Here is a 26,775-nt window from a genome sequence, read left to right as displayed (position 1 = left end):
TAGCTTTACACCCAGCTCATTATGGCTCATATGCAAAGATAAACCTTTCCAAAATTTTCTCCTGGTCTTTCCTCAACACCAGTGTCACCTTTCTTTGCCACCTAAGCCTCGTCAAGTCCCTTTTTTCTCTTTGCATCTCACCCTCCAGCTCTTTCAATGCAGTTTCCAGTCTGGTGGCTGTTTATCCCATCAGTGTTTGCAAGGGTGGCAGCTAGCTGTGCTCTGTCTGAAGCAGGATTCACTCCCTTCTCATTTCAAAAGCTTAAAGTTTTCACTTGGTTCAAATTTGCCCATTTGTCTGTCTGTGAACAACTAGCTCTTTTCAAGCATCAGGTTAGGGATTTTATTATTGTTATTTGTATCAAGATTAGATAAACAGGATATTAGAATGCCATTGTTACAGAACTTTTTGGTCAAACAGTTAAATCAAAGCTCCATATTAGTTTTACAAACAGGTTTAAATTCACGTAAAAGTGTACACACACATGACACAAGCTGTATATGAAGAACACTCAAATTTTTCAGTCCCAGTATGATAATAAACCAGAATGGCATTTTCATTTGAATACTGGAGGAGAAGCAGATAAATCATTTCTCAGAAGCTCCTCGGCCAAGGCAAGGTAACTATTTTTGTACAATATTTTCTGTTAAATAAAATATGACCTTTACACAGGGTTGTAAATTGGCCTTGAGCACAACTCTAGGTGGAATTACCTTCACTTCCCAAGTATCACGCAGTGCAGGCTTCCACTGAGCTCTTTCTGGGTGCACACCTATTACAATGCTGATTTTGCAAAGTCTCCAGTTACTCAGATGAGCAGCTTAATCACATCAGGCTCTGTCCTGATTTCTGCATTTTATATAATTTTGCTCTCGATGGTTCCCTTTCAAGGTCAGAAGCAACCTCTGTGCTTCTAGGAATATTCTGCTGGCAGAAATTTTTGAAGCTTTTGCATGATTTTTACTAGAAACTCATTAGCCTCAACAGAGAAAGGGGGACCAGAGGATATTGAACAATACCTGCTGGGAGCAAGTAGGTATTGTGGTTTTGATCTGTCTCATTTTGTAAAGTGGGGTAGAAACTTCTGTTTTAATTACCACTGTTAGATGACTTCCCTTTGCACTGGGGTCACAAAGTCTGAGCCATGAGATTTCAAAATACCAGATACTGATTGTGGTGAGAGGAACCAAGCTGCTTGCTTACTCTCCTGAACATCTGAGAGTGCCTCTTGATATGACCTGGTACTGAATGTGAGAATCCAGGGAAGAGAGAACAAAACTGTCACCACACTTTTCCACCAAAGTCTGGCATCGAAAAGTTGAAAATTGTGTTGAAACAGGAAAGATGCTTCCACAGGAAATGTTCTTTATTTAGCAATCTGTTTTCAGAGGTTGAACATTGCTGGTTTAGCCTTTCATTTTTGTCCAAATCAACAATATAGACAGATTGTTTTGTTGTGGTTTTTTTTTAGTTGGTTCATTGGTTTGGTTTGGGGTTTGTTTTGTTTTGTTTTGTTGTGGGTTTTTTTTACAGTATTTCCTTTCTTGCTCCCCACCTTTGCTTGTTGCATATTCTAACAGTATGCAAACAGCCAGAAAATACAATATAGAAGCCTGAAGTAGAGCTCCATTTCTAAAGCCTGATAACCTGATAAACATTTTCTGGAAGCAAAAGCTTTACACTTCAATAGTTCAAAGATGTCCCTAACAGCATTTTCTGTGTGCTGCTAAACTAAATTACAGAAAATATCACAATTCTTGCAGTAAATTAGTGTATATTTTGATAAGCCAGGAAGCATGACAGTTTATTCTTCATGTTCCCCACAACATATGGGGCTTTCTGTTTATTGTCTTTCATTAATTTTGAGTATCTTCCTTTGAGCTTTTGTCAGCAGAGGCATCCACTTCCCTCTGCAGTTTGTATTTCTTCTGAAAAAAACCCAAACACTAGGTGAATCTGAGTAATTTCCTCTTGCAAGCATGTATTTGGTTTGAGAGTTTAGGTGAATTATACTCCGCTGATTAGTGAAGCAAGTGCTGTGCTCCATCTGCTAGAGAATGGGATTGGGATATTTTTAACGTGATGGATGTTACTGCTGGGTGGGTTTGCAGTGCTTTGATATGATGAAGCAGTTCAGCAGGGTTGCAGGCTGCTGCGTTTGGTTGGTTTTAAAGAGGATGTGCTGGCTTGGGGACAGGGAGTATCACTGCAGAGCTAGGGCTTTGTGCAAGAGCTACCACTGGTGTGTGCAGCAACAGGAGCAAAGTCAAGGCATAATCCCCTTTCAACAAGAAATCTGGGAAAAGAAAAGCAGCAAAACAGGGACTGGAAGATGTGGAGTATAATTTCTCAGTTATACACTAATATTCAATGCTAAACGCTAATATTCAATTCAGTGTTTCCCCTCAGAGCAATTAGAGAAGGTGAAGATGAAATTTCTTCTGAGCTGATTGTGTGGCACCAACAGAATGTTTCTGTTGTCGTAGGTTGCTCAGAATCACCCATTTACAATTCTAGAAGGCTTCTAAAATGTACACATGTATCCAACCCAGGAATGGACAGGCATTTCAGACTGCAGAAATGTTTTGTGGTATCATCAGGGCAGCTTGAGCCAATGCATTCATTTGTTTCCATAAGTGGAATGAATACTTGAAAATGCTACCTTTCGTTTTTTAACATGTTTTTTTCCTGGCATTATAAGCAGAGTGACTATTTTTGTGCTTATGGAAGTAACATAGCTATAATGAGCTAAGAATTCCCAAAAAGACCCCCAAAACTGGGAAAACTAATTAAAGTAGAACTGCACAAGGATGTCGTAATACTGAGCAGTGTGGAAATCTGCTGCTCTTTAAAAGTCAGAGGGACCTATTCTGCTCTGAAGTAAGGCACTTGCTTTTCTTAAGGTCATACAAAACGAAGCACATGATTTGAACAAATGTCAAAATAATGTGTCTGTAATGAAATACAGTATTTACTTGCTTTCAGCATGTGAACTGTGACAAATCTGGAGAGGAAATCAGCAGCTACTGCTCTTGTTAAATAGTACTTTTAATATTACAAGTTAGTTTACATTGCTGGACCCAAGTGTACCTTAATGACTCCTGGAAGTGCTATGACTTGGCCCAAAGGAAAGCACAAACCTAATACTTTATTTTGTGTGAATTAAATGCGGCTAATTAAAGTGAAGGAAAATTAAAAAAGAATTAGACAAAATAAAAACATTACAGCAAAGCCTTTATTAAATGCTTCTACAGTGAATAAAGACCGTGCAGGAAAAAATGAACCACTGATTCATTTCTCTGAAAGCTGCCTACTGCAGCCTCCTGGTTGGTGAGCGAGGCACAGTCTTCTAAGCCTTACTTATCCTGAGTCGAAGCTCGCATAAATTAGGTCCCCTTTTCATCCAGAGAGGTACCATCTATGAAATGATCAAATCTGAAAATGTTATTCCCCTTGCCACACCACAGAATGATCTCCTGCATGATGGAACAAGTTGCCTACTGAGAGCGTTCCTGAGAGAGAGCGAACTCTGCCCATTTAGTTGATGTTAAATGAACTTTTGCTTTCTTCTCAATGGAAGTTAAGTTCTTATATCCCACCCAGCTCCCACTGAGGTGAGTGGAAACGGGAACAGAGCCTTCATGTGAATAATAAATTAAGACACACAGTGCCAGAGAACCTGATGAGGATTAAATCTCCAAGCAGAAGAGATTACGCTTCACCCATTTTGAATTTCTGAAAGATGTTTCTCTCCGCAATTTATTTCTGGGGACTAATACTGATGTACTTTCTTAGAAAAGTATTTTAAAGAAGTTGTTTACATGCAGAGTGTGTGGGTAGAGTTTCATGTTCAGATCAAGGGCAGGCAAGAAGTTGATTGACAGATGTGTATGGGGTCTAAAAGACTGGGAAGACAGTTGACCTCCTGGATAAGAGCAGCATGCAGTGTACTGTTGTTGGGAGTCAAACATCCCAGTTTGATTCTGATGTCAAGAAAGATGTTTGGTTCAGAGGTCAGATGTTACCTAACAACTAGGAAAGGCATTTTATTTTGATGGAAATGTGAGATTAAAAGCTAGAAGGAGACAGTAAGTAGGCAAAATTGAGTCCAAGAGCATTGATTTTGAAGGCTTTGTGGCACTTCAGATGCACAGTTGCTTTCATGGTACTTACTAGGAGAGATAGAAGGGAAAATGTTATTAAAACTTACCAAAGTCTGAGAGAGGCTAAGGAAAAGCAAGAGAGGAAGTAGCAGCATCTGGGAAAAACTGTATAAAAGACAAAGCAAATGCATAGGGGAAGAGGACTTAATAGAAGATGAAACAAAAATGGACTTGATCAAGTTGAGACAAAACATAGAATTACACTAAGTTAGAAATTATTATTATTTTTTTTATGAAATAAAACATAAATGTTTCAGTTTCTGAAAACAAATTCTGGTATTATTGTTCTCAGGAGACCACAACATTTTGCTTTTTGTTTTTGCTTATTTGTTTCTTCTGACATGGAAATAAAATACTTGCAATGCCAACATTGCAAATCCTGGATGGTATCCAGCTTTTGCTGCTTTTATTGTACAGTGGTTCCCTCGGAAGGACTATGTTACACTTCCAACAAATCGCACTGTGTTTTTTCTGGACAAAACTTCCCTCTTCTGGCTTTGCTGGTGAGTCAGGGATTTTAATGTGAGTGGCAGAATAGTCACTCTGTATTGCTTGGGATGAGGATGACTGCTCTGAAGAAGGCTAATGCCAGGGATAACAATCTCTGAAGAGTGGGCTTGGTGCTCACAGTGAAACATACACTGGGAAATATCACTGAATGCACTAGATTTATGCATTTAGGTTCATTTTCTCTTCTTACTTATGCCTTCATATCTCTTATTTTCAGGTCATTTAAATAAGAGACATGTGGTGGGACTCTATCATTTAAGCAAAATTGGTATTCTGCCATCCATGAAATTGCATGGACACCTTCAACTTATCCCAAAGTGCAAATTATGTGCATTTCTCTCCTTGAAAAAAAACACAACATGAATAAATGCTTAAAAATATGGGTCACAAAAACCATTTAGAAGGACCTTTTTTCTTCCCCTCCAGGATTCATTTTATTATTCCCATCTTTCCTCTCCCTCTTTCACAGCAAATATATCGAGTTGGATTGTTGTTGACTAAATAACGGGAGTATTTGACACACCTGCCATCAACTTTTGTTTCAGTCCAGATGCTTATATCCCTCCTATTTACTCCTGCTGGAGAAGCTTCTTTCGTATAAGCTACATCTGTACTTCCTCCCCTGTCACTGGGAGCAAGCCCAGGAAGATATTTTCCCAGCCCCTGACTGGTGTGACTACATCACTACATAGTGTCTTTATCTCCAGAGTCTGTAAACCCTGGCCACACCCAAAGGAGTCTGTTTGACTTCTGTTTGACCCAATGGTAATCTGTCAATATTCTCCCACACTGCAGGATGTGCATGACCATGTGGCACAGGGATGTAGTTGGGTTTGTTGCAGGCAAAATGCAGGAGGGAACATCTCTCTTCCATACGTTTGGTCTCCCCTCAAATGCCAGATCCCTGGCTTCAAATAAACTCAGGAACATACAGTGTATTTTTAGTGTACATTTACTGTAAATGGTTTTCTTTTACACCTTATGAGTGATTATGCCACAAAGTCTTCAGTCAGTCAGCCTAAAAAGATTTCTCAAGTCATCATCTGGTTCAATACTCAACTCAAGCCAGGTAAACCTGTACCATGCTTGAGGAATGTTTCTTGAATCTCTGGGGACAGAAATTCCTCATTCTCTGTAGCAAGCAGCTGTGGTATCTTACAGTCTCAGGTCAGAGTGGTCTACTGATGTCTAAACTAAATTGGACTGGCTGAAATAAGAAGTCCATTACCTCTGCCCTCTCCACTACACAGAATGAATAATTCCTTTCCTTTTCCTTTTTCTTTTTTTTTTTTCTTTTATTTTTTAAAAATTGAAATAGACCATTAAACATCTGAAATTTGCTTTACCTGAGACCAAACAGCCTCACTCCTTCTAGTCATTTGTTGTGTGCCACCTCTGTAAACTTCCTTGCTCTCTCCTGAATTCCCTGCAGAATACTTTGTTCACTGTTCCAACTAAGGCCTTATAAATGCCAAACAAAGTGAGCAGATGAAATAATATGTTTGATATTTGCCTCATTTGTAAAGCTTGAGGCTGATGACTTGTGTTGAGTTTCTGATTTAAAATATGTCACAGTTTTTCTTACAAAAATCTCTCCTGAGTTGTCTTCTAGCCTGCATTTGCTCAGTTAGTTATTCCTTATGTATAACCTTGTCCTTATTGATCCGTCACCATTTTTTCTTTGGGCTCTTTCTCCAATTTGTCATGCTCATTCTGAATTTTAATCCTGTCCTATAATATTTTTGTAGTCTTTTCAGCTTGATGCCAGTGACAGAGTCCCTGAAAATGATGAAGGGGGAGGAACAGGATACTCAGTCTAGATAACTTATTTCCTAATTCCATCATTTATTATGAATTTTTTGGTCTCTATGAAATGCAGTTAGTAAGCTGATGCCTGTAGTATCAGTAAGATGTATGTATAGTTATTATTTCCTAAGGTACATTGTTTGTGAAATATTGAACTGTTAGGAAAAATTATGAAACATTGAAGCTGAGGGTGACAAACAGTGGCAAAGTACCAGTATGGATAGATATTCTGGGCTCAGGAATCTGAGAAATCAGAGTAATACTGGCTGTTGGTATGCATGGAGAGCAGAGAGAGCAGTTACAGCCTACAGAAAGTCCAGTCCTCAACTTCAAATTTGCATTATTATTTCAAAGACGGTGAGCATTTGCAATTTAATCTGGAGTAACAGAAGCTTGGCTTCTTCAGATAAGAAGATAGTGAATCAATTAATTAATGTGTGTGCCTACACTTAGAAATGCTAGCCTAGCTTTTAATGATGTAACACGTCCCTCCACTTCTTCATGTAAGGTGACTTGTAGACTTGTATCTGCCTGCAAGGTTAGGATGTAAAATGGGATCTTTTAATGATCCCAAAAGGCAGAACCTGCCTGCTGTATGCCATCTAGGAAAGCTTGATTTGCTCTTCTGGGCCTGCTCCACATCTTGAAGATGTTGTAAGTTGGATTTGATTTTAACAAGGTAGAATACTATGAATACATAACAAGACCTGATCCTATCCTATTCGAATGTGCTGTAGTTGTTCCAAAGGTACTTTCTTCACTTGCTTTTCAAACTGCTGTTCATATACAGCTCACTAAAAATGAGCACGGAAAAATACATTTTCTTACTGGTTGGGCTGGGATTTATGACTATTGAGCCTCCAAGTTTCAGTTATGATCAGTCTCATGTATGTAATAACACATTTTCTGCAGGTGATGAGGTTTCTGTAACTTGTGATGAACTGCTGGCAGCAGTTTGGTTTATTTTGTAATGCTTCTTTGTGTGTACCTGAAAATGGGTCATTTTTCTCCTGCAAGAATCACAACAGGTATCTCTGCAGGGCGACAGTCAGCAGTTGAACTGCATAGGGAAGGAGAGATACTGTCCTTAGGTTTACTCTGATTAAACTATTGCTGTAGCTGGAAAAAACCTATCCAGATGCAGGCTTTAAACTTGCCAGGTGAAAATTGTTCCCTGGAATAAATAAAAATGATGATGATGAAGGCTGACTCTTAACACATATAGTGGGGAGGGAATGGAAATTTGTCAGTTGTGGGTTCTGGTTTGGGGACTGCAGAGATTGTTTCCTCACGTGACCTTTATAACAAGAAGTGTCAGACTTCATCCTGTATGTATCAGTCTAGCGTGGCATTGGATATTAATCCTGATGGAAAAGGATTATGTGCTTTTCACAGGCACTGAGATAGATTATCCTTTTTGGCCTGGCTGGAAGGTAGTGAGAGTGTGCAGATGCTGGCAGAGAGCAGTGTTCCCGAGAAAGAAGTACCAGAATAACTGAGCACAAACCGCAGCTCAGACTTGAACTTTCTTTTCACTTTCCACTCATTTCTGTTATTCAGACATGCTGCCTTTGAGGACTTGCTTCTTTGAGCAGGGGCAGTGGTGTAGATTGCAATGGTACAGGCTTTGAGAAGTCTGTTAACAAGCTCTTTGAAACACTGAGTAAAAGTACCTGAAGGAACTTCCGGGTTAACATCACATTTTAAAAGAAAGAATTTCATCTTGTTCCTTGCTGCCCATTCTAACATTAAAGTGTTTGCCCAATATTTTGATAAATGAGATTTTATCCTTAGCTCTGGACACAACTTACAGTTTTGATGTTTTTCAGTATCATGTTAAGCCTTAGTATCTCTGCTGGCTTTTGTACTGGATAATAGGAAGACCAGTTATGTTGTCTGCTGTTTTGGTAATCACTTCCCATTACAGTCAATCCTAGGAAACATGTTCCATCCTTTCACCCCCTCTCAGGTTGCTTCCCTGAACTTCCCTGGTCTGTGCTGCAGAAAATGCTGATTCCAGGAAGGGGCAGGAATGGCTGTTCTTGCTTGCAACAAAAAAAAAAGTCATATTGCTGTTGCTTTAAGCTGTTGTTACACCATTGCTTCAGGAGCTGAGAGGTCTTTAGCACCTGTGTGAAAGGTGTTTGCTGTACGAGAGCTGTTCTCCATCTTCTCCAGAGAAGAAGCAGTGATTTGGGTGAGGGGTTCCAGGGCTGGATCCTGCCCAGTGCTCACCAGCTGCAGTACTGGAGTAATGATGTGGAATTGAGTTGAATGGGGTGAACTGGTGTCACTTCAGCCACCTCATGGTTTATCAGTTTACAATAACCGAGTCATCAGAAATACAAAAAAGTCAGGTTTTACTGGTTTGTTTTAAATCACAACAAAAACATCAATTGTACAAAAACCCTTCTGGGTAAACTAGCTAAACCCATAGGCTTGCACCGGGACACTGCAGCCCAGGACCACTTCCTGATATCCATATAATTGACATCACTTTTTTTCTTTTTTCTTTGTTGTTTATAGATTCAAGGATTAAAACAAAATAATACATGAGCAGAGATGAAAATTCGAAAATGGAAATTTTAAGCTCTTCTATCTTTGCTTTCTGACTTGCAAATTCCATGCAGACTGTGTTTTCTGAGACCTTCCAGAGAGCAACTTACTCTTTGCTTAAGTAGGTAGGATCAGTTTCCCCCCAGAAATGTTTGGGGTTTTTTTTAACCTGGTGACTTGACAGGAACCTCATGGACTGGGCACCTAGCTTTCAGACAGCCAAAGTAAAAAAAAAAAGGAGAAAAAGAAATCCCTCTCTCCCTGATGTGAAAGCAGAAATGTTTGCTCACTATGTCAGGAGCTTCTGCTCATTAGACCTGCAAACTGCCCAGTGAAAAATGATCTGAAAATAAATGTGTAGTGACTCATTTTTTTCCTTCCATGAGTTATACCTTTAATTTATCTCAATCAGTTTGCAAAATCCATTTTTACTCAGATTAAAAAAGCATGCACTTTGACAAATAAATTAAGTGGCATGTGTACAGTGTTTGTGATTGTTGCCTCTTAAGACCTGTCAGCAAATGTATCATTGCTAATTGCCCAAGTTTCAACAAATCAAAGCACTATAGTTTTATGCTAAGGAGGGAATTGAACCCTTAAATTACTGTATTAGCTTTAAATTGCTTTAGTGCAGTACATGGAGGCATGTCAGCTTCATATCAAAAGTAATAGCTCAAAATGTTGTCAATAATTGAAGATAGCACACATAGGCTTATTTATTTTAGTCCAGTGAGGCTTGCATTTTTTAATCACTTTGTTTTTATTTTTTCTCTCCATCCTCAAATCCCTTATGGGCCTAGAAGACCCCTATATAAGCAACAGTAGAAGGCCTTTAAAAAGAATAATTTGCTTCAGTGAAATCCAGGCTCAGCTCAGGATATCACATGCAAATTACAAACAAAAAAAGCCTAACACCCCAATGATAGAAATGTGAACCAAATTACGTATTTTATTGCAAGACTTGCAGCCATTCCACCTCCCTTGTCTCTGCAGTAGTGCTTTGTATTTCATGATACAAGCTTGCTGTGAGCATTCCACATTTATTGCCTGGTGGTATTTTGACTTATTGCCATTCCTGATTTGTACCCATGGTCTCCATATTTATGCAAGTTTGTGTTGCTGCAAAGAAGTGAAGAGTGAAAACCCTTTCACTTGCATTGTTGCAACTATCTTGAATCAAAAGAAGATTTAATTTACTCTCTTTTTCATTTGGTTTATTCCTTTAAATTTTTTGGAACATTTCTTCCTTTAATAGGAACATCTTTGTCACTTCAAGCTGTATTTTGCAGTAATGTAAAAATGTTTTCCTCTCTTTGTTTTTGCATACTTCTGGATGGTGTTTTACCTACTTTTGTTTGGCATTTCATCCAAAAGCTGCTGTGCTTAGACCCTCTACCTTTCTCATATTTCTCAGTAGCAAACCTTTAAAAAAGCCTTTAAAAAAAGGAGAAAAAAAAAAAATCACTTTGGGAATGATAAGATTTTCAGAATAATGTAGCTAATATTTACAGAGCATGCTATATCTTTAATGTTCAACAGGCAGTAATTTATTTGGGAAAACTAAAGTAAAAGCAGCTCGATGTGGTGTTGCAATGATGGGAAGGCTCCTGTTCCCAGTGGGCATACCAAGAGCCTTATCACAAACCTTGGAATAGTCAACAGCTCCTTTCTCAGTTACACTAGGCTGTAAAAATAGTCACCCAGACTAGCAACCAGAAATTTGACCCTATAATGCTCTATGCTGAAGCTAATAATTGTTAGAGCAATCTCTCTTTCTCACTTTATTCTGGCCCCAGATCATTGCATGATATTGGTGACTTTTTAGGGAAATTTTTATTTCATGTGGAAGAATGTAAGTTGAGTCACTCTCAGAGGCTGTAATAAGAACTCTCCCTAAACTCAGGTCTCTACTAATTTGGTGGTATAGGAGGAGAGAATTGCTTTGGTCTGGGTGGGGATGAAAAGAGATTTATTTTAACATTGTGGATATTTATCACTGGAAATGATTTTTTAATGCATCTTAGAATTCTTACCTGTCCATGAAAAAGAATACACACAATGTAAATAAGAGGTCATAAATATTCAGGACATGCTATTGCTGGATGACAATTGATGCTTGCAGTGGATTTTATGTATCCATCAGTGATAACGTGCAAATAATTTATCATAGTGTGTCTTCAGAAATGATGAGATTTTGTTAAGTAACAATCAATTAATGAAATAGCACACCGGATGCAAAATACCTAAAATATGTGCCACTCATCACTCCTGAAGACTAAAACCAGTCTCTTAGGATGAGACAAGTGAAGGGCAGTTACATGTTGTACCAGGGAACAGCCTATTCCTTTTGATTCAAGTGTGTTTCATCTTAGGGTGCTCACTACAGGCGCTTCTTCAATATGGTATTTCTATAGTTGCTTCATTGCATGACTTACACTTACACAGTCACTTCCCAAAATAGGTGCACAGGTCAGAAACCAATCCAGCAAACCATCCTTTCTGTAACCAGGGAGCTTAAAGAGACTTTTTTGTGGATGTTACTTTCTTTTACCTTCTGTATCCTGGCTTGGGACCAACAGCTACTACCAAAGGGCGATGGAGCAGCTAAGAATCACTTCTGCTGCTGCTCACAGCTAAACCTCTTATGCTTTGAATCCTATTATTGCTTCCCCTTCTTTCCTGTATTAGCACTGAGTTTTCTGTCCCTACTGTCTAAGCCCCAAATAATCCAAACCTTGCCTTTGCAGTTATCTCCTGCATCCCTTCTACTCTGTATGCTCCTCTCATCTCAGCTGCATCATCAACATCATCATGTAACTACCTGATGCCTTCTGAGACAGCTTTCCAAATTTTGTTTTCATTTTTTAAGCTTATTTCTGAGGGAAACCACTACCTGTTCCTGCCCTTCTTACCTTCATCATCCCACAGCCAGCCTGTTGTCCTGGGCTGTTTTTCACATCTGAAGGTGTTAACTTTCTAAACCTCAGCCTGCAAAAGCATAGTTAGATAGAAAACTGTGGCCTGAATATCTTTGTTAGTCACATATGTGAATCAGAGCTTTTCGTCCAAGCCATGTGAGTTGCTGGTAGCTTCAGTGGGCTTACTCATGATAGCAAATGCTACATTCAATAGCAGGCATTTGCAGGATCATCCTTTATGCTTGTAATCCCCTTTTAGATAGGGAATGTGTCAGCGTTTTACAAAGGGATGTAAAGATGCGTGTGGCCAATACAAAGGCTCTGTAATTAATGTCGCTCCATCAGTCGATTACAGGGATTTATAGATTGCACTATCATGATACAACAGTCTGTTTGAGTTCAGTATTTATGAACAAAGGATAGGAAAAAAAGTGGGGGAAAGTTGTGTCAAATGTTTCTTGATGTGGTAGCTCTTTCTGTGGATATGCTGTGCACCTGTTTAGAAATACTCTTGATAATGAAAAGATGTCCCTGCTGTTTATATCCCAAATTCTAACTGCTGCTTGTGCCTCAGACTTGTATCTCTCCTGGTCTATATATATATAAAATTTGGGATTTATACTCATAGAGAACCTTTACCTGTAAATTCCAGCAGGTGTTTCTCTGTGAAGTTTGTGTGAGCATCACATTTTTTAACTGTTTGACAGATTGAAAGACAGAGAGAACGAAGCTCAAAGGACAACAATTCTCCCTTATGCAATCTAGAAAGCAAGACTATAAAATATGACATCAGCTGTTGTCAGCTGTAGATTGGCCTGCCTGCTGATTTACTATCACAAATCTTCCAGAATCCTTTGTAATCCAGCCATTGCTATTTATATTCGTAATGATTTATTTAAAGACTCTGTCCATGTCAGCAAAAAGTCACCAAAAAAAGCAAAATGAAGATTAGTTGGCTGCAAGTGCATAGAATGAAGAAGAATAACCTGACAATAGAGTTGAGATAAAGTTTATACACTGCAAATAACTAAATAATAAAAAAAAAGAATAGCTTTATTTCCAAATATAGCTCAGCATATAAGAGCCAGAGCCTCTGATTTTGGCACTAGGCAGTTCCCATCAGAGTCTATTAAGAGCAGGGAAACAGGTATCTTGTGGTCAGGGAAGGAAATGAGAAGCTGTGACACCTGAATTGAGATCACAGACCTGCTCCTGCCTTTGTGTCTGAGAAAAGGCATGAACCACTTGACGCCTCAGTTCCTCTGCCGGCTGTAGTGGCACCCAGCTCTCAGCTGTTAAAACTTTTTGCTTATTTATAAGATTTTTTTTTTTTTTTTCTATAGAGAACTGTAATGATGCAAGGCAACTTTATTATGTTCTGTGGAAAATGCTAAGTTGAGAAAAAACGATGAAGGATTGTGTAGTGGAGTGCAACGCGTTTTAGTGTTGAGTCTCTAGGTCATTCCGAAGCAGGGATTTGAGCAGTGTCCCTTAGGATTTGCTGCTATACACGCTGAAATGATCAATCAAGGATAAAAAATGGACTGTTCTCATCTCATAGATCATTTCACAGTGAAACAGTTAAACTCCTGGCTGCTTTCTGAAAAACAGAGATCTGCATTAATAAGGTGACCTTATCAGAAACCCCCCCTGCGGGGAAAGGAGGGAGAAAAAGGTTGTGGAAAGAAAGTGAATCCTATTGTTAATCTTTTTTCAGGGAGACTTGGATTCCTGAATGCAAATTACTTTATATTTAAATGGTGTGAAAGCACAAAAGGTTCATGTCTACAATTGACAGTTATTTCATTAGCTGACTCACAGAACCTTGCAAATAGTTTCTAGTGTTGACTTTCCTTGGATTTGTTTTCTTTGTTCTTAGCAGATCTTGCAACTGTGATCATTTTGATTAATGTATTCAACACTCTGTTTTACTCCCAATTCATGTGTTTTGTAGCAGTCAGCTTTCTGGCCCAGGTAATGTGAGGCTGCAAGGTGGCTTCAGTGTTTCTCCAGTAGTGCTAATCTGATGGGCTGGCTTCCAGCTGGAGATGAGAGAAGCATGGAGTCCACTGTAACGTATTTTGCATGGCAATGTATTTTGCATTTGCAACCCCAAATATAAGTTAAAATGGAGTTTCATCATTAGATGTAGGATTGTCTCAGCCCCATCCCTGTGTGACAGCAGACGGGTACTGCATGAGCCCTATGCTGCTAGAATATCATCTTATTATCCTTGTGAGGGTCCCAGGGCTCACTGTGCTGGCTTGGTGCTTCTGTTCAAGTAGGTTTATGGCTCACTGCATCCCAAAACTAGTCTGTGTGCTTTTCTGTTTAAAAAAAGCTACCATATAAGTTGAAGTAGTAATTCTGGGAGGAAGGAGAACGCATAGGTTAAGGTTCATCATGTCTCACTTCAGTCACACTAATACTGGGTGTCTGGTCTATGCTATGTGTTGAGGAACCAATAACCAGTTCAGGAGTGAGCTGTTCTTCCTATCCCTAAATTAATAGGCAGTCTCTCCTCTGGAGCTGCTGACCTTCCATGGACCTAAAGGATGAACTTCAATGAGCTGTTTAAGTTTGAATTGAAGTTTAGGGTAGACCCTGCTAGCCCAGCCTACTGAACTAGACCGAGTAGCATCATCAGTTTAAAAGTCAGTTATGAAAATTGCTCGATCAGTTGCCTCAGACACACGTCTATATGCAGGCAGGTTGCCTGAAGCCTGCAAGCTCTTAGTATCCTTTACCTCTTTTTTTTTCTTAATTTCTTTTACTCACCACTACATTCTTGTTCTTTTCAGAACTTTTTCCCATTTGTTGTTGCAATCAATCTGCCAATCCCTGCTGGAGTCTCTTATTGGTTTTTTCAAAATCTTTCATCAGTACCTCAAGACTTACATTGTTCTTCAATCTGCATCAAGCTCCTAGTCCTAAAATACAAAGAGCTCAGGGGCCAGGGCCTTAGTTTCTTCACAAGTCACTTGTCACTATTACCCTCCCTGAGAGTCACAGCTTCAGTTATCTTATCATGGAAAGATTTCAGGACAAAAGCACTTGAGATACAAAGGTAGAGCCTCAGCAATAAAATCAGAAAATGTTCGGGCCTAACCACCTCTATAAAACATCCCTTTGAAACTGTTGTTCATGTGCAGGGAATGTGAACTCATCAGAAGCCTTGTGAATATTTTCCATTTATTTTCCATTTTTATAGGAAACCCAACATATAAAGGGTTTTCTGAGAGACGACTGTTGGTAAAAGTAGGAAACTTGTTTTTTTCATGTTCATTTCCTTGAATTTTCTAATCTGATTTGTATACAGTCAACTACAAAAAAACCTCAACAAAACAAAAACAAAGGAAAGAAATATTTTGATGGTGACTAAAAGGGAGGCTCTGAGAAAAAGCAGATTATTTTTCGCTTCACAATTCTAAGTATTTTTCACTCTTCCTCTCTTCTGATTCACAACAACAATCAAAGTATTTTTTTCATCCTTTTTTTTAATTTTTACACTTATTTTTTAGCAGTAGATGTTTAAATTTAGAAAAGTGAAAGGGAAAAGTAAGGATAGATGGGAATAAATATCAGAGAAGTGTAATAGTTGATGGACACTTGAAACTCAAGGGGAAGGGAATAACAGAATGACTCAAGTGAAGTCAATTGTAACAAAAAAAGTTACTCATTTTCTTCTAAACTGTATTTTGAAAGAAAAAACTTAAAAAATATTTTTAGATAAAATTCCATCAAGCTGCTTTTTCACATAATTTTTACAAAACGTGTTCAATACATAACTGGACAGCTCTTCCAGCTGATCTAGAAAAATTATCCTGATCTCTTCATCCAAGATAATTATACTGAAAACAGAGAGAAGTTCAACGTGCAAATTATTAGGAGAGAAAAAAAAAATACTTTCTGCTCCCTATTTTTTGCTTTAAGTCTTTTTAATGCCAAGCAGTAGAATTTCTGAACTCTGTGACAAAGCCCTGTTACTTGTGAACAATTTCAGTGCTTTTTGTTGAGTTTTAGCTTAATGTATGAATCCCACATCCTTGCTGTCACGAAATCTCCATTTTACCACTTTTGCAATATTGCTGGCATATGTCTCCAGCTGTCTGTTGCTGACATAGAATTGCTTGTGATTATCTGATGCTGAGCTGTTCTGCTCTGTTTTTGTGCTTTTAATCTCTCCAACAATACCTGAACATGCTGTGCAGATCATGATTATTGGGGCAGAATACAGTTGTCTTTGAAATTTACTGTCCCACATAGAACACTGGGAATTCTTATGATTATAACCAGGTTGAATACGAACTAGGTTTCTTTCTGATTTCATAACTTAACATTGCAGACTGTTGACTTATTGACTATAACATTAGCATTTTCCAGACTGGCAGACAAATTGCCTGGCAGGAGTGTCTATATGTATTATACATCATACAAAGGTTAAACTATAAAACATATTTTAATTGCCTAGAAAACCTGGCAAATTGTATCACTAGGACTGAAACTTCTAAACTTAAAGGATTAAAGTTACATCCCAAAACCCATGTTACTCTCCTAGTAAGTAAACCACCCAGCAATACTCATTACTGACAGTCTTTCATTGATGTTCATTAAATAGAGGAATTTTTAGGACAGGGGAAATTCTAATAGCTTTCTAGCCTTCCTAAGCATGGAATTTATATTGATCTTGCTATTTCAGTGAGGACCACAATTAAAAAAACCCCAAACATAATCAAATAAAATGGAGCATTCATATGTAGACACCATTTTTTTCCACTTCCAATTGTCTTCAAATCTGAAGGTGTAAAAAAAACCCAAACCCCCAAGCAAGCCAAAACATGTAATGTGCTGTAAGAGCAGCAAGTTCTTTCACTGAGGATATTGTGTCAGACCTTGGAGCTATTTGAGGCATCTGAGAATAAGTCTAATTGTTACCTACATTTCTTTCTTCCCACTTCAGCAACACTTTTCCCTCTGGAATACATATTCCTAAATAAATTACTGAGGAATAACAAGTTTCCTGCATAACAGCTGATTTACAGTAACTGCCCATGTATGTGCTCTTACAATGGGTAAACATGAGTTAATTCCTAGTATTTTGCTCACAGTGGAAGAAATATGTTACCTTGCCTTAGCCTGATCCCCTGCTGGGCTTTTACCTTTACAAGTCATCAGTAAGAAGTCAACTGGAGTGTAAAGCATGGAGCCTGAGTTTGGGAAAACACATGCATTCTTTCCCTGTGGGCTTTGGCTTGGGGAAAGTATGTATTTCTAAATGAGAAAAAGGATTTTTCACAACTGGAGGTGCAGAGTGGGGATCCTAACCCCTTCAGCCAGGTGGGAGAACCAAAGCCAGGCATCACACTTGCTAAGCAAGGGCTCAGGAGGGGAGTTTATTGATAAAAAGATGGGAGACATCACTGGGGTGTCCTCCTGGTCTTGCTGGTTGATTTTGAAAGAGATCTCTCTCAGTTTGTATTTTAAAAGGAGGTTTGCATATACTTCTCTTCAGGTGAGAATTTCAGGCTGTTAAAGTGAGAAGATGGAGGTTCCCTCTTTCAGTCTTTGCTCCAGCAGAAGATGGGAGATACAGGGCTCTGGGCTCCACAGTTTCTGTGAATGGGGTTTTGGCAGCTTCCACACTGAGTACAGATGGTATTTGAGATCTTGTTCTGAGATAGCCCTGCAGTATAAGCAATAACTCTGTGGGATTTCTTGGACTGTAAAGCTGCATATAGGTATTTGAGGTCCACTGAAGTCCTTTCTAGCTCCAGTTTTCTTTGAGTCCATTTCACAATGTGAAGTGTGAGCAGGAATGGTTACTGTCCTTGTTCTTTTTGACTAATGGAGGAATTTGTTTATTTATTTATTTTTGAGTACTGAGGTAGTGGTCAGGAGTGATTCCCGGGAGTTTTGGAAAACCCTCAGAAAATCAAAATATTTCTGTTGCACATGATGTGAAAAGCTTCTGCAGGAAGTAGCTGATCCCTAAAGTATATATAGAAGCCTCAGTATAATGAAATTGCTCTCTCCCCTTTTCGTTAAATTATAATTGGTGTCCTTGTTGGTAATCACACTACAGGATTAAAGACTCTTTTGCCTTTGCAGCTTGACTGTGCCTTTCATTGTAGAGATAGTCCCTCCAGGTCAGAGGCAAGGCAGGTAATGGTGTCTACTGAACTGTCCTTACTTGTTAATAAATGTGTCAATTCATCAGTTTTCATAAGTGAAAAATTATCTAAACCATTATTAGCTTACTTTCCAACCAGCGAACTATTTAAACAGCATCTTGAGCTACTGCACTGTGCTGCTTGTCTGTGGTATTTTCTCTCTCAGATAAAAACTTTAGGTATGTTTTATGTTTATGTTCACTAAATACTGTGATACATTCTCAGTAACTGCCATCTTTTACTTGTAGTATAATCCTTGTTGTCTTCCCACCTATCTTCTCTTTTCTATTTTATTACCTCTTATATGTAATGGTAAAGAAGAAGAGAGTCAAATTGGAAAATATAGGCCATTTGGAAGAAATTCTGTGTGTATAGTATCAGGGAATTTGAAGGATTATGGAAATATTTACAGCTCCAAAAGAGTTAGTCTATACACCAAGGTTGAATTTAGGGATGGACAAAAGCCCTGCTTACTCTACCTGTTCTGGAAAGACTGGTTTTGCAATATTTTCTGTCCTGAGAACAGTAAAACTAGTTATGATGAATACAGCAAAGTCTGTATGGTGCAGTGCCTCAGATAGTTTCTAGTTTTCATTGACATTATTTTTTCATCACTTTGAACTGTGTAGCATCTGTAGATGATGTATGTTCAAAATACTGGATTGCTGTGTTTTTGCATACAAACCTTATAGAGGAAAAGAAATACCAGACTGTGTGTAAAAGCATCAAAATTTGATTATATGCAGGATCTAATCTTAATATCACACCATCCTCACTGAAAAGTGTGTGAGAATATTTCAATTCATATTCTGAATGGTGTGTTTCTCCGCAGTCATCTTGCAGAATCCTTATTCCTTCCAGGAGAATATAGGTGTACTGGACTGAATAAAAATATATACATTACTCAAATGTCCAGCTTTGATGTTTGCAGAGAATCTGAAGCAGGATGCAATATAACCTGAGCTTTGCTTTATTGATACGAGAGGCTAATGTGAGTTATAAAAAAGGAAAGAATGAGATGTTGTATAATATGCTGGAAATGTGAAAAAATGCAGATTTCAGTTACTAGCTTTTGCAGCTGTATTTGCATAGAAATATATGAACATCTGGATGACATTTGATGCATGAACTCGATAGAGCATCCTTAAACATATTCATGATAAAAGAGTACTTAAAGGGAACCTCAAACTCGAAAATTCCTATCTTTGTTTAAAACAAACCCAAATCTGTATTTTCCCTAGGGTATTTAAACACAAGATATTTCTTTATGAAACAACTTTCTTTGTTATGAAGAATACTGTGACAGCCTATGAAGGGTCCTCCTTTCTGATCACACTTTATAAAAGATCCTGATTCCCCTGGACATTAATATTATTGCACAATAGATGTTGCTCAGGATTTCATGGAAAATACAAGCAAAGCATGAAGCCCCTTGAGGTTTCAAACACTTCTTGGGTTATCAGCTTCCTATGCCATTTTCTATTTTAAGAGAACACCTTCTTTGTAAGTGGGGAAACAACAAATGTCAATTGTGTATGCTGGGTGTTATTTTTCCTTGAAGAACTGTAAAAATTCCTGGTGTGGTGTGTGACAGGTATCCCATGGTATGGATTTTTGGGACTTGGGTGGCAGCAACTCCTTCCAGTTAGCACTTGTTTGTTGTTTGGTTGTGTATTTGTTTTGTTTTGTTTTAAACTCACCCACCTACCAGTGCAGGCTAGGTCCACCTTCATTTATAACTCATAAATGCTGAAGGTGTCTGGTTTCAGTAAGAGTGGAGAGGCTCACAGAGTATAGTGGAGGTTTTTATATAGTGAGCACTTGCACTTTCAGTTTCCAGCAGTTTCACCATTCAGTTTGCCAGCTGTGAAGCACTGTGTTCTTCTAATTTAAATGTGATTATTAGATTATTAACAAGACACAGCTGAGAAACACACTTTTCTGAAGTATTCTGAGGATTATTCCTGCTCTGTTATCTCTTGTTCACCTTCTACAAATGGATTTTACATGCTCACGTTACTTGACGTTCTTCAGCAACGCTGCTGGCCCATCTCTGTGACTTTTGTTAGATGTAGAAAACTCTCTTCTGAATCGGTGAGATGTGAGCACTAATTCCTGGGAATATTTTCTAAAAACTCACTTTATACTGAAATATAGCCAGCCCTGAAAGGGATTAGAAAGTGTATGACAAGACAATGAATTAAAAAACACTGGGGCATGAAAGCATGTATCTTTAAGCAGTTTTGACTCTGCCCTCACTTACGCAATCCCATTCCTGCTGCTGCTGATTGTCAAGAACCTTCCAAAACAGCAAGAACAATCTCTAGAGGCTATCCAGTCTCCCACTACAATCAGACTTCTGAAGGAAAGTGGAAGTGTGAGTATGTGGAAGTACCATTCTGGGAAAAAAAGCACTCAGTAGTACTTGATCTCTGTTTCTTCTGTGCATATCCCATGTGAATTCTCAAGCAAGGGCTGCAGGATCCTTCTGCCTGTCAGTGTGAGATATAAATGCCAGTTCAGGACAGAACCGTGCTGTCCAGATGTGAGAAAAGAAAACCAAAATGGAAATATTATGAAAAAGGGTCATTAATACTGTCTTATGCAGAAGCTCTGTCTAAAGAATAACATAATCACAGTGGCTAGTAGTGATGTTTACACTGAAGCCCAAAGGTTAGTCCTTGCCAAATGAAAGTTGCTCTGTCATCTAAGTTGAAAGGAACCTAATTCTTGCAGTGGTGCAAAACCTATATATATAGAGCTGCTTTTAGAGTCATATTAGTAAACTGTCTGTCAAAAGCCAGGGAAAAATCTAGTTCAGAGAAAGAAAGTGAAAATCACATATCGGATTTCCAGATAGCATGAAAATATACAGGCTGGAGCCATCAGAGGATGGTAGTAGCAATAAAGATCATCTGGGCTGCAACAGCATTATTGTCTTTGGAGCAGTTCTTGAAGACAGTGGCAGTGGTACCAAAAAGAAGTGTTTTCAAGGTGAGTCTACACAGGAGTCAGCTCAAAGGAAATGTCTTTCCTACCTTCCTCAGGCAGGAAGTTTACAGCACGGAAACCAGCATATGGCCTGCATTCAGAAGATGGTATTTAGCAAGAGTTTAAATGGTACACAGCAGGGTGGAAGCTGAAAGCCATGACAATTTGAGAGTCATTTGCAGCTTCCAGACAATCCACCTTCTGGCTCCTGCTGAGTAAAGGACTGGGTGAGAGTGGGGAGAATTCCTGCCTTGCACTGAGGCAAGAACACGCTGACTGGCAGTATCTCCCAATTCCTGTTGACTTTCTGTGGGCACATTTAACCTGTAATTTGGAAAAGGAAAATACAGTCTGGCACACATTCTTGAAGGGTTGCCAGTCCCAGATCTATCTATTGCATAGCCTGCCAGAATGGGAAAGATAAGTATCTTGCAGACCAGTATCCAGAGCAACAGACACGGGAATTTTATCTTTTCAATACATTATAAAAACCCAAAGAAAATAATTACTTTTTCATTTCTCCAGTTTTATAATAGTAATAATGACCCTTAGGTCAGGAATTTTCAGCAGTTAATGACTGTCTGGCATTTTCTTTGGTCCTTGGTTTCTCCAGCCAGTCATTAACAGTGAGGAAAGTGCTTTCTCCAGTAGTCATTTTGGCTTAATCATTACTTTTTCATGCTACAGAATATACCAGCTGGGAAATAAGTGTCTCCTATGCGAATGGACCCATAATGTGGTTTCATTTCTTTGAAAGAATATTCTGTTAGGACATGAGAGTTTAATGTAAAAGATGACTGAGTATTACTCTCGGCCCCAAGAAAGGTTAGATTACTCTCAGGAATTGGGACTAAATAGCTTTGCAAGGATGTCCTCACTCTTCTGAGGATGGTTAAAGGCCATAGATTTCAAAAGAATAAACCTTAAGAATTTATCTGTGTAATCTAGGTTCCCGTACTATTTTCTTTCCTTCAGAAATTTTATGTGGACACAAATGTTTTCTCATCCATCTTCTAGGTTCACACAAGAACTGGGATGTTTTGTTTTGTTTGAGTTTTATATACAATCATTGTGACGCTGAAAGCAGAAGGTGCCAAGTGTGTCTTGAGAGTTAAAAATTAAAAACCTAAAGGGGAAGAACCCTCTGGAATGCCTGCCCTGCTCTGTTTGTCTAGTAGCAGATTCTTCCATCCAGTCACTCTCTCTGTGTCAAAACACCTAGAACCTGTATATGACTTTGCTCAGAGGAAGGTTCAATTATGCCTCAAAATGACTTTATCTTGCACTTTAGTGGAAGATAAAAAAAGAGATGCTGTGGAATGGAGGTATCTTCTGACCCTGCTATTGATCATATTCTTGGTAAAAATTAACCAGATGGTGAGTAGATTGTATGTGTGTACATACATAAACCTTTGAACAGTTCAGTTCTTATGCAGTGTTATTTGACTTATTCAAGCTTTCTGACTCGAAATGCCATTGTTAAAATACAGTGTTACCTACAAAAATTGTGAATATATCTTTCCTTCAGGGTGTATTTAGACTCGAAAGCAACTGAGTTATTGTTGGATATTGGAGGATAAATAAATGCACACCAAAAAAAAGTTTTCTAAATCCCATATTGAATGTGTAGGAATACCCAGCAGCAGTCTGGTGTACAGTTATTGCTGAGTAGTCAGATGATAGTGAAACTCCTCCTTGAATGGCAGCACAAAATGGGAATTTCTTCATCAGTAGATATAAAAGCAATATGGTGTCCCTTGAGGCTTTGGTATTAAACGTGGAAGCAACGTGACTGATGAGCCTAATGTTAGTGTTTTGCTGTGAAAGAGATTTAGCACCTGCTTTAATATTATTGGTACTATTAGGTTTTAATTTTACATCTTCAAGTGAAAACACAGAGCGCACATCAAAACAGCAGGCATCAGCTTTTGCTTTAAGACTTTTACTTTTCAAGAAAAATAACATCAGCAAAATATAGGTAGTGTTCCAGGAAACAGCCACTCAGGAGTCCCACAAGGGCTGGGACAGTGCTTTGTGGTTTCCTGACTCTTGGAGTGACACTTTTACTTTTTAAGCTCAGGCTTCATTTGTATTTTCAAAGTATGACTCATTACTTCTCAGCAGGTTTGTGTTGTTTCTAAAAGGCTGGACTTGCTAGAAGATTTAAATCTGGTGAGAATCCAGTAATTCCCCTAACAATGAGTTTTTAAAATCTACACCTTTAAAATAGCTTTACATCTTAAAACCTCAAGCTAACCTCAGTGTTAAAACAGCTGGCTGAGCATTAGTAGAAATGGGAAAGGTCCAAAAGAAAGGAGTGGCAATACTTGTGTTTCATTCTGTGCTTAAATGGGTCTTTTCCTCAGATTCACAACTAACCAGTGCAGATTATTTATCTATTTTAAAGCCAAAAATTCACACTGATCCCTGTAAGCAGAAATGCAAGGGATTGTTATTAATTCTTTAGTATTTTAATGCCTTCTGGCCTGATGTGTGTGCTAGGGACCAAGCAGAAACATACATTTATCATCCCAAACCTTATTCTGTTCCCAAAAATGTCCTATAATGAAGAACTGTGAAACAGCCTTTCTTAAAGGACTTGAGACCTTTGCTTTCTGCTGCTGTTACAAACATCTTTACAGCCTTCTGTGTATTTGAACCTTTAAATAGAAAATGTTGCAAACAGTAGTTTAGAGTGTTTAAAAAAAAAAATCCCCCCAAACCCAACAAACCTAAACTAAAAAACCCCACTGAAGCTTGTTGTTGCCTTCACATGAAGTCTTTCCATTTTCTTTCATTGCTGCAAACGACCCAGGCCTCCCTGGTGCCTGAAGTGATCTTTCCTTTTCCAAGTCAAACTAGCTATTGAGGCCTTAGGTTACTCTTCATTTCTCCTATTATTTCCAGTTTCCCCAGTTTTCTGTGTTCCTTTCGCTCGACAGCAGTCTTAGATGTTGCTAATAGAATTCATTGCAGTGGAAATACAATCCTGCTAAGTCAGGGTACTGAATCCCTCCCTAGCCACCCAACTCAGTGGGACAAAATTGTCCTTCAATTAATTTTAGCAGTGTTCACAGGGTCATTCCAGTAATCAGTCTGTCCTATTGCCTTTCCTCAGCTCCTTCTACCTCCATTGTAACAAGAGGTAGAGGAGTTAGGAGAGCTAAAGCAGCTGTGATTTTTTGATCACAGTAACACAGTCATTCCTGGAATTTCATTTCCCTTGCAGCATAACTACTAGGATACGTTTGCCATCCATACTTTGTGGCAGACTTATATTTGCCTGTAATTACATACCAGTCTGGCAATACTTTATTGTTAACATAAAATACTGCCATTTAAAGCCCCAACCTGAAACTGAAGTATTTGGAAAACTCTCTAATTGCTAAAATAACAAGGCTGCCATTATTGTATGGGAAGTTTACAGCTTTGTTACTGAAATACATAGATCAGCTTAACTGTACCTGTATGCATTCCTTATTCAAGTGTTGCTGAGGAAACAGACAGACAGACTTCTGCTGGGCGTAACTACAAGTTTCTCATAGAGTGGCTGAGGTTGGAAGGGACCTTGGGAGGTCATCTTGTCCTGCTCAGGCAGGGTCACTGGGAGCAGGTTGCCCAGGACAATGTCCAGGTGGATTTTGAGTTATCTCAGGGGTGAAAACTGCACAAGCTCTCTAGGCAACCCGTACTGGTGCTCAGTCAAAACTTTCCTTCAGGTTTTCCAGGTTGTGGTTTGCTCCCACATACTAAGACTATAAAAGTTAACGAGGAAAACAAGTTCAGTGTGGTTAAACTCAATGGGACGGGTGCAGATAGGACTGCAAATGCTTAGGGATGTGCAAACCAGAAAAGATAACGTATTTTGGTTTCATTTCGTGTTGGTTTTATCAAACAGAAAACGAGCAATGCCCCTCTCTTGCTGTTTATTACTCGTTCTGCAATTTATTTTCCTTTGCCTTTGAATAGTTCTCCAGCTATTATTGTTCTGCTCCCGATTCTGACTGCCTAAAACACACCTCAGCACTAGAATCCCAGGTAAGAGTTTGCAGTGAACCACAACCAATGCTGCTGCCACATGGTATGTTTTCATAGAGGAAGCTCAAAGCATCCACACTCAGTAGGTACATGTGTCCCACAGCCTGGGCACTTCTGCTACAAATGGAAGAGTCTTTAACCCTTGGTCTTCTTACACACTTGGACAGAATTTCTTGACTCCCTCTGCTGTTCTGGGGGAGGGCAGAGATGCTTTGGGTTCCTTCAGCAATCACTTCTGAACGGTACCACTGAGCGCAGGCGGTTCCGCGTTACCTTGCAGCCCTTTGGGTAACAAATGGGTGTTCAGGCTCTGGTGATACTTGGCAGGTGAGCGTGGGGCTCTCGGTCGTGCTGCTGGGCCGTGAAGGACCCCGTCTCCTCACACGGCCATCAGCCCCTCTTGGGTCACTCCTGCCCCTTCTCTCTGCACTCGCTGGCCCGGCCGCGGCCTACGAGCAGCCCCCCAGAACCGGGAAACGGTGTGAAGTTTTTAGCTTGGAAAAAGGAGCTTCCTAGGTCTTTACTGGAGACGGACACGACCAGCGGAGCCTGGCGGGCAAGCGCCTCTGCCAGGCCCGTGTCCGCCCGGCAGGCCCAGAGACGCCCAGGCCGAGGGGCGGGAGCGGCCCCTCCGGCACAGGTGCCGGGCCGGTCCCACCGCTGCCCGGCCCGCCCGGACCCTCGAAAGCCGCACGCTCGGCAGCGCCCGCCCGCGCCAGCACCCTCCCCGGCGGAGGTGTGAGGCCGCTCCTGCGGAGCCGGGTCAGGCCCGGGCCTGCCTGGCGGCCGCGCAGAGCCCGGCGGGAGGGGCGTTTGCACAAGGGCTCCGGGCGGGAGAGCCGGGCGGGAGAGCCGGGCGGGAGAGCCGGGCGGGGGCCGGGGCCGGGGCCGGGGCCGGGGCCGCGGGAGGAGCGGCCCCCGCCCGCCCCGGGCAGCGCGGCATCCCGGCTCGCGTCGCTCCGAGTTGGATTGCTCGTGTCTGCCCGGAGCTCGGCGGCCGCCCGGCTGGCGGCGCGGCCAGGCGAGCTCAGCCGAGCGCAGAGGCGGATTTTGAGGAACAATAACAGAGCGGGGCGCGGACCGGCGCGGCCGCCCCGCCCGCCGCCGCACCATGTACGCCTTTGTGCGGTTCCTGGAGGACAACGTCTGCTACGCCTTGCCCGTCTCCTGCGTCCAGGACTTCAGCCCCACGTCTCAGCTCGACTTCGACAACCAGAAGGTCTACACGGTGTACCGCAACCCCGAGGAGGCGGAGGAGGACGACGAGAGCCCCGGCGAGTGGGGCGACCGCCTGCTGCTCCACAAGGCCCAGATCCTGGCGCTGGCAGGTGAGGGCGGGCCGGGCCGGGCCGCGGGGGAAGGGGTGGCGGGGGCCGGGCCGGGGGAAGCCCCAAATGCCGCCCCCTCCCCGCTGAGGGGGGGGGGAGAAGAGGGGGGGAGGGGAGGGGGCGGCATCGCACCGACACATGCTCAGAGCCCGGGCGGCACATGGCGGGCGGGGGGCGCGGTGAGGCAGAGGACGGGGATCCCGGAGGGGTGGGATGGGATGGGGAGGGGAAGTGGGGGTGTTTTCCCAACCCCCCCCACCCCCAAGCCCGGCGGGGCCTGAGCGGCCCCGGGCC

The 26,775-nt window shown here is 40.6% G+C and overlaps 1 protein-coding gene across 5 annotated transcripts in view; it reads left to right on the top strand.

Moving 5' to 3' along the window:
* The window catches only part of LOC127386921 (BEN domain-containing protein 5), a 911,971-nt gene that overhangs the window by 511,514 nt on the left and 373,682 nt on the right, over window positions 1–26,775 (top strand). For 2 of the 5 annotated variants that reach the window (XM_051624632.1, XM_051624631.1), the window contains exon 1: window positions 26,011–26,481. The exons of 2 other annotated variants lie outside the window; for them this stretch is intronic. In XM_051624632.1, coding sequence (XP_051480592.1) covers window positions 26,265–26,481 — 217 coding nt within the window. In that variant the 5' untranslated portion in view covers window positions 26,011–26,264. Of the gene's footprint in view, window positions 1–26,010; window positions 26,482–26,775 lie in introns of those variants that run through there. One more of the 5 variants, XM_051624633.1, reaches the window with a different exon arrangement.

The sequence above is a fragment of the Apus apus genome, chromosome 7, assembly GCF_020740795.1.
Source record: "Apus apus isolate bApuApu2 chromosome 7, bApuApu2.pri.cur, whole genome shotgun sequence".
Lineage (NCBI taxonomy): Eukaryota > Metazoa > Chordata > Aves > Apodiformes > Apodidae > Apus > Apus apus.
The sequence above is the reverse complement of the archived record's forward strand: the minus strand, read 5'-3'. Positions and strand labels throughout refer to the sequence as shown.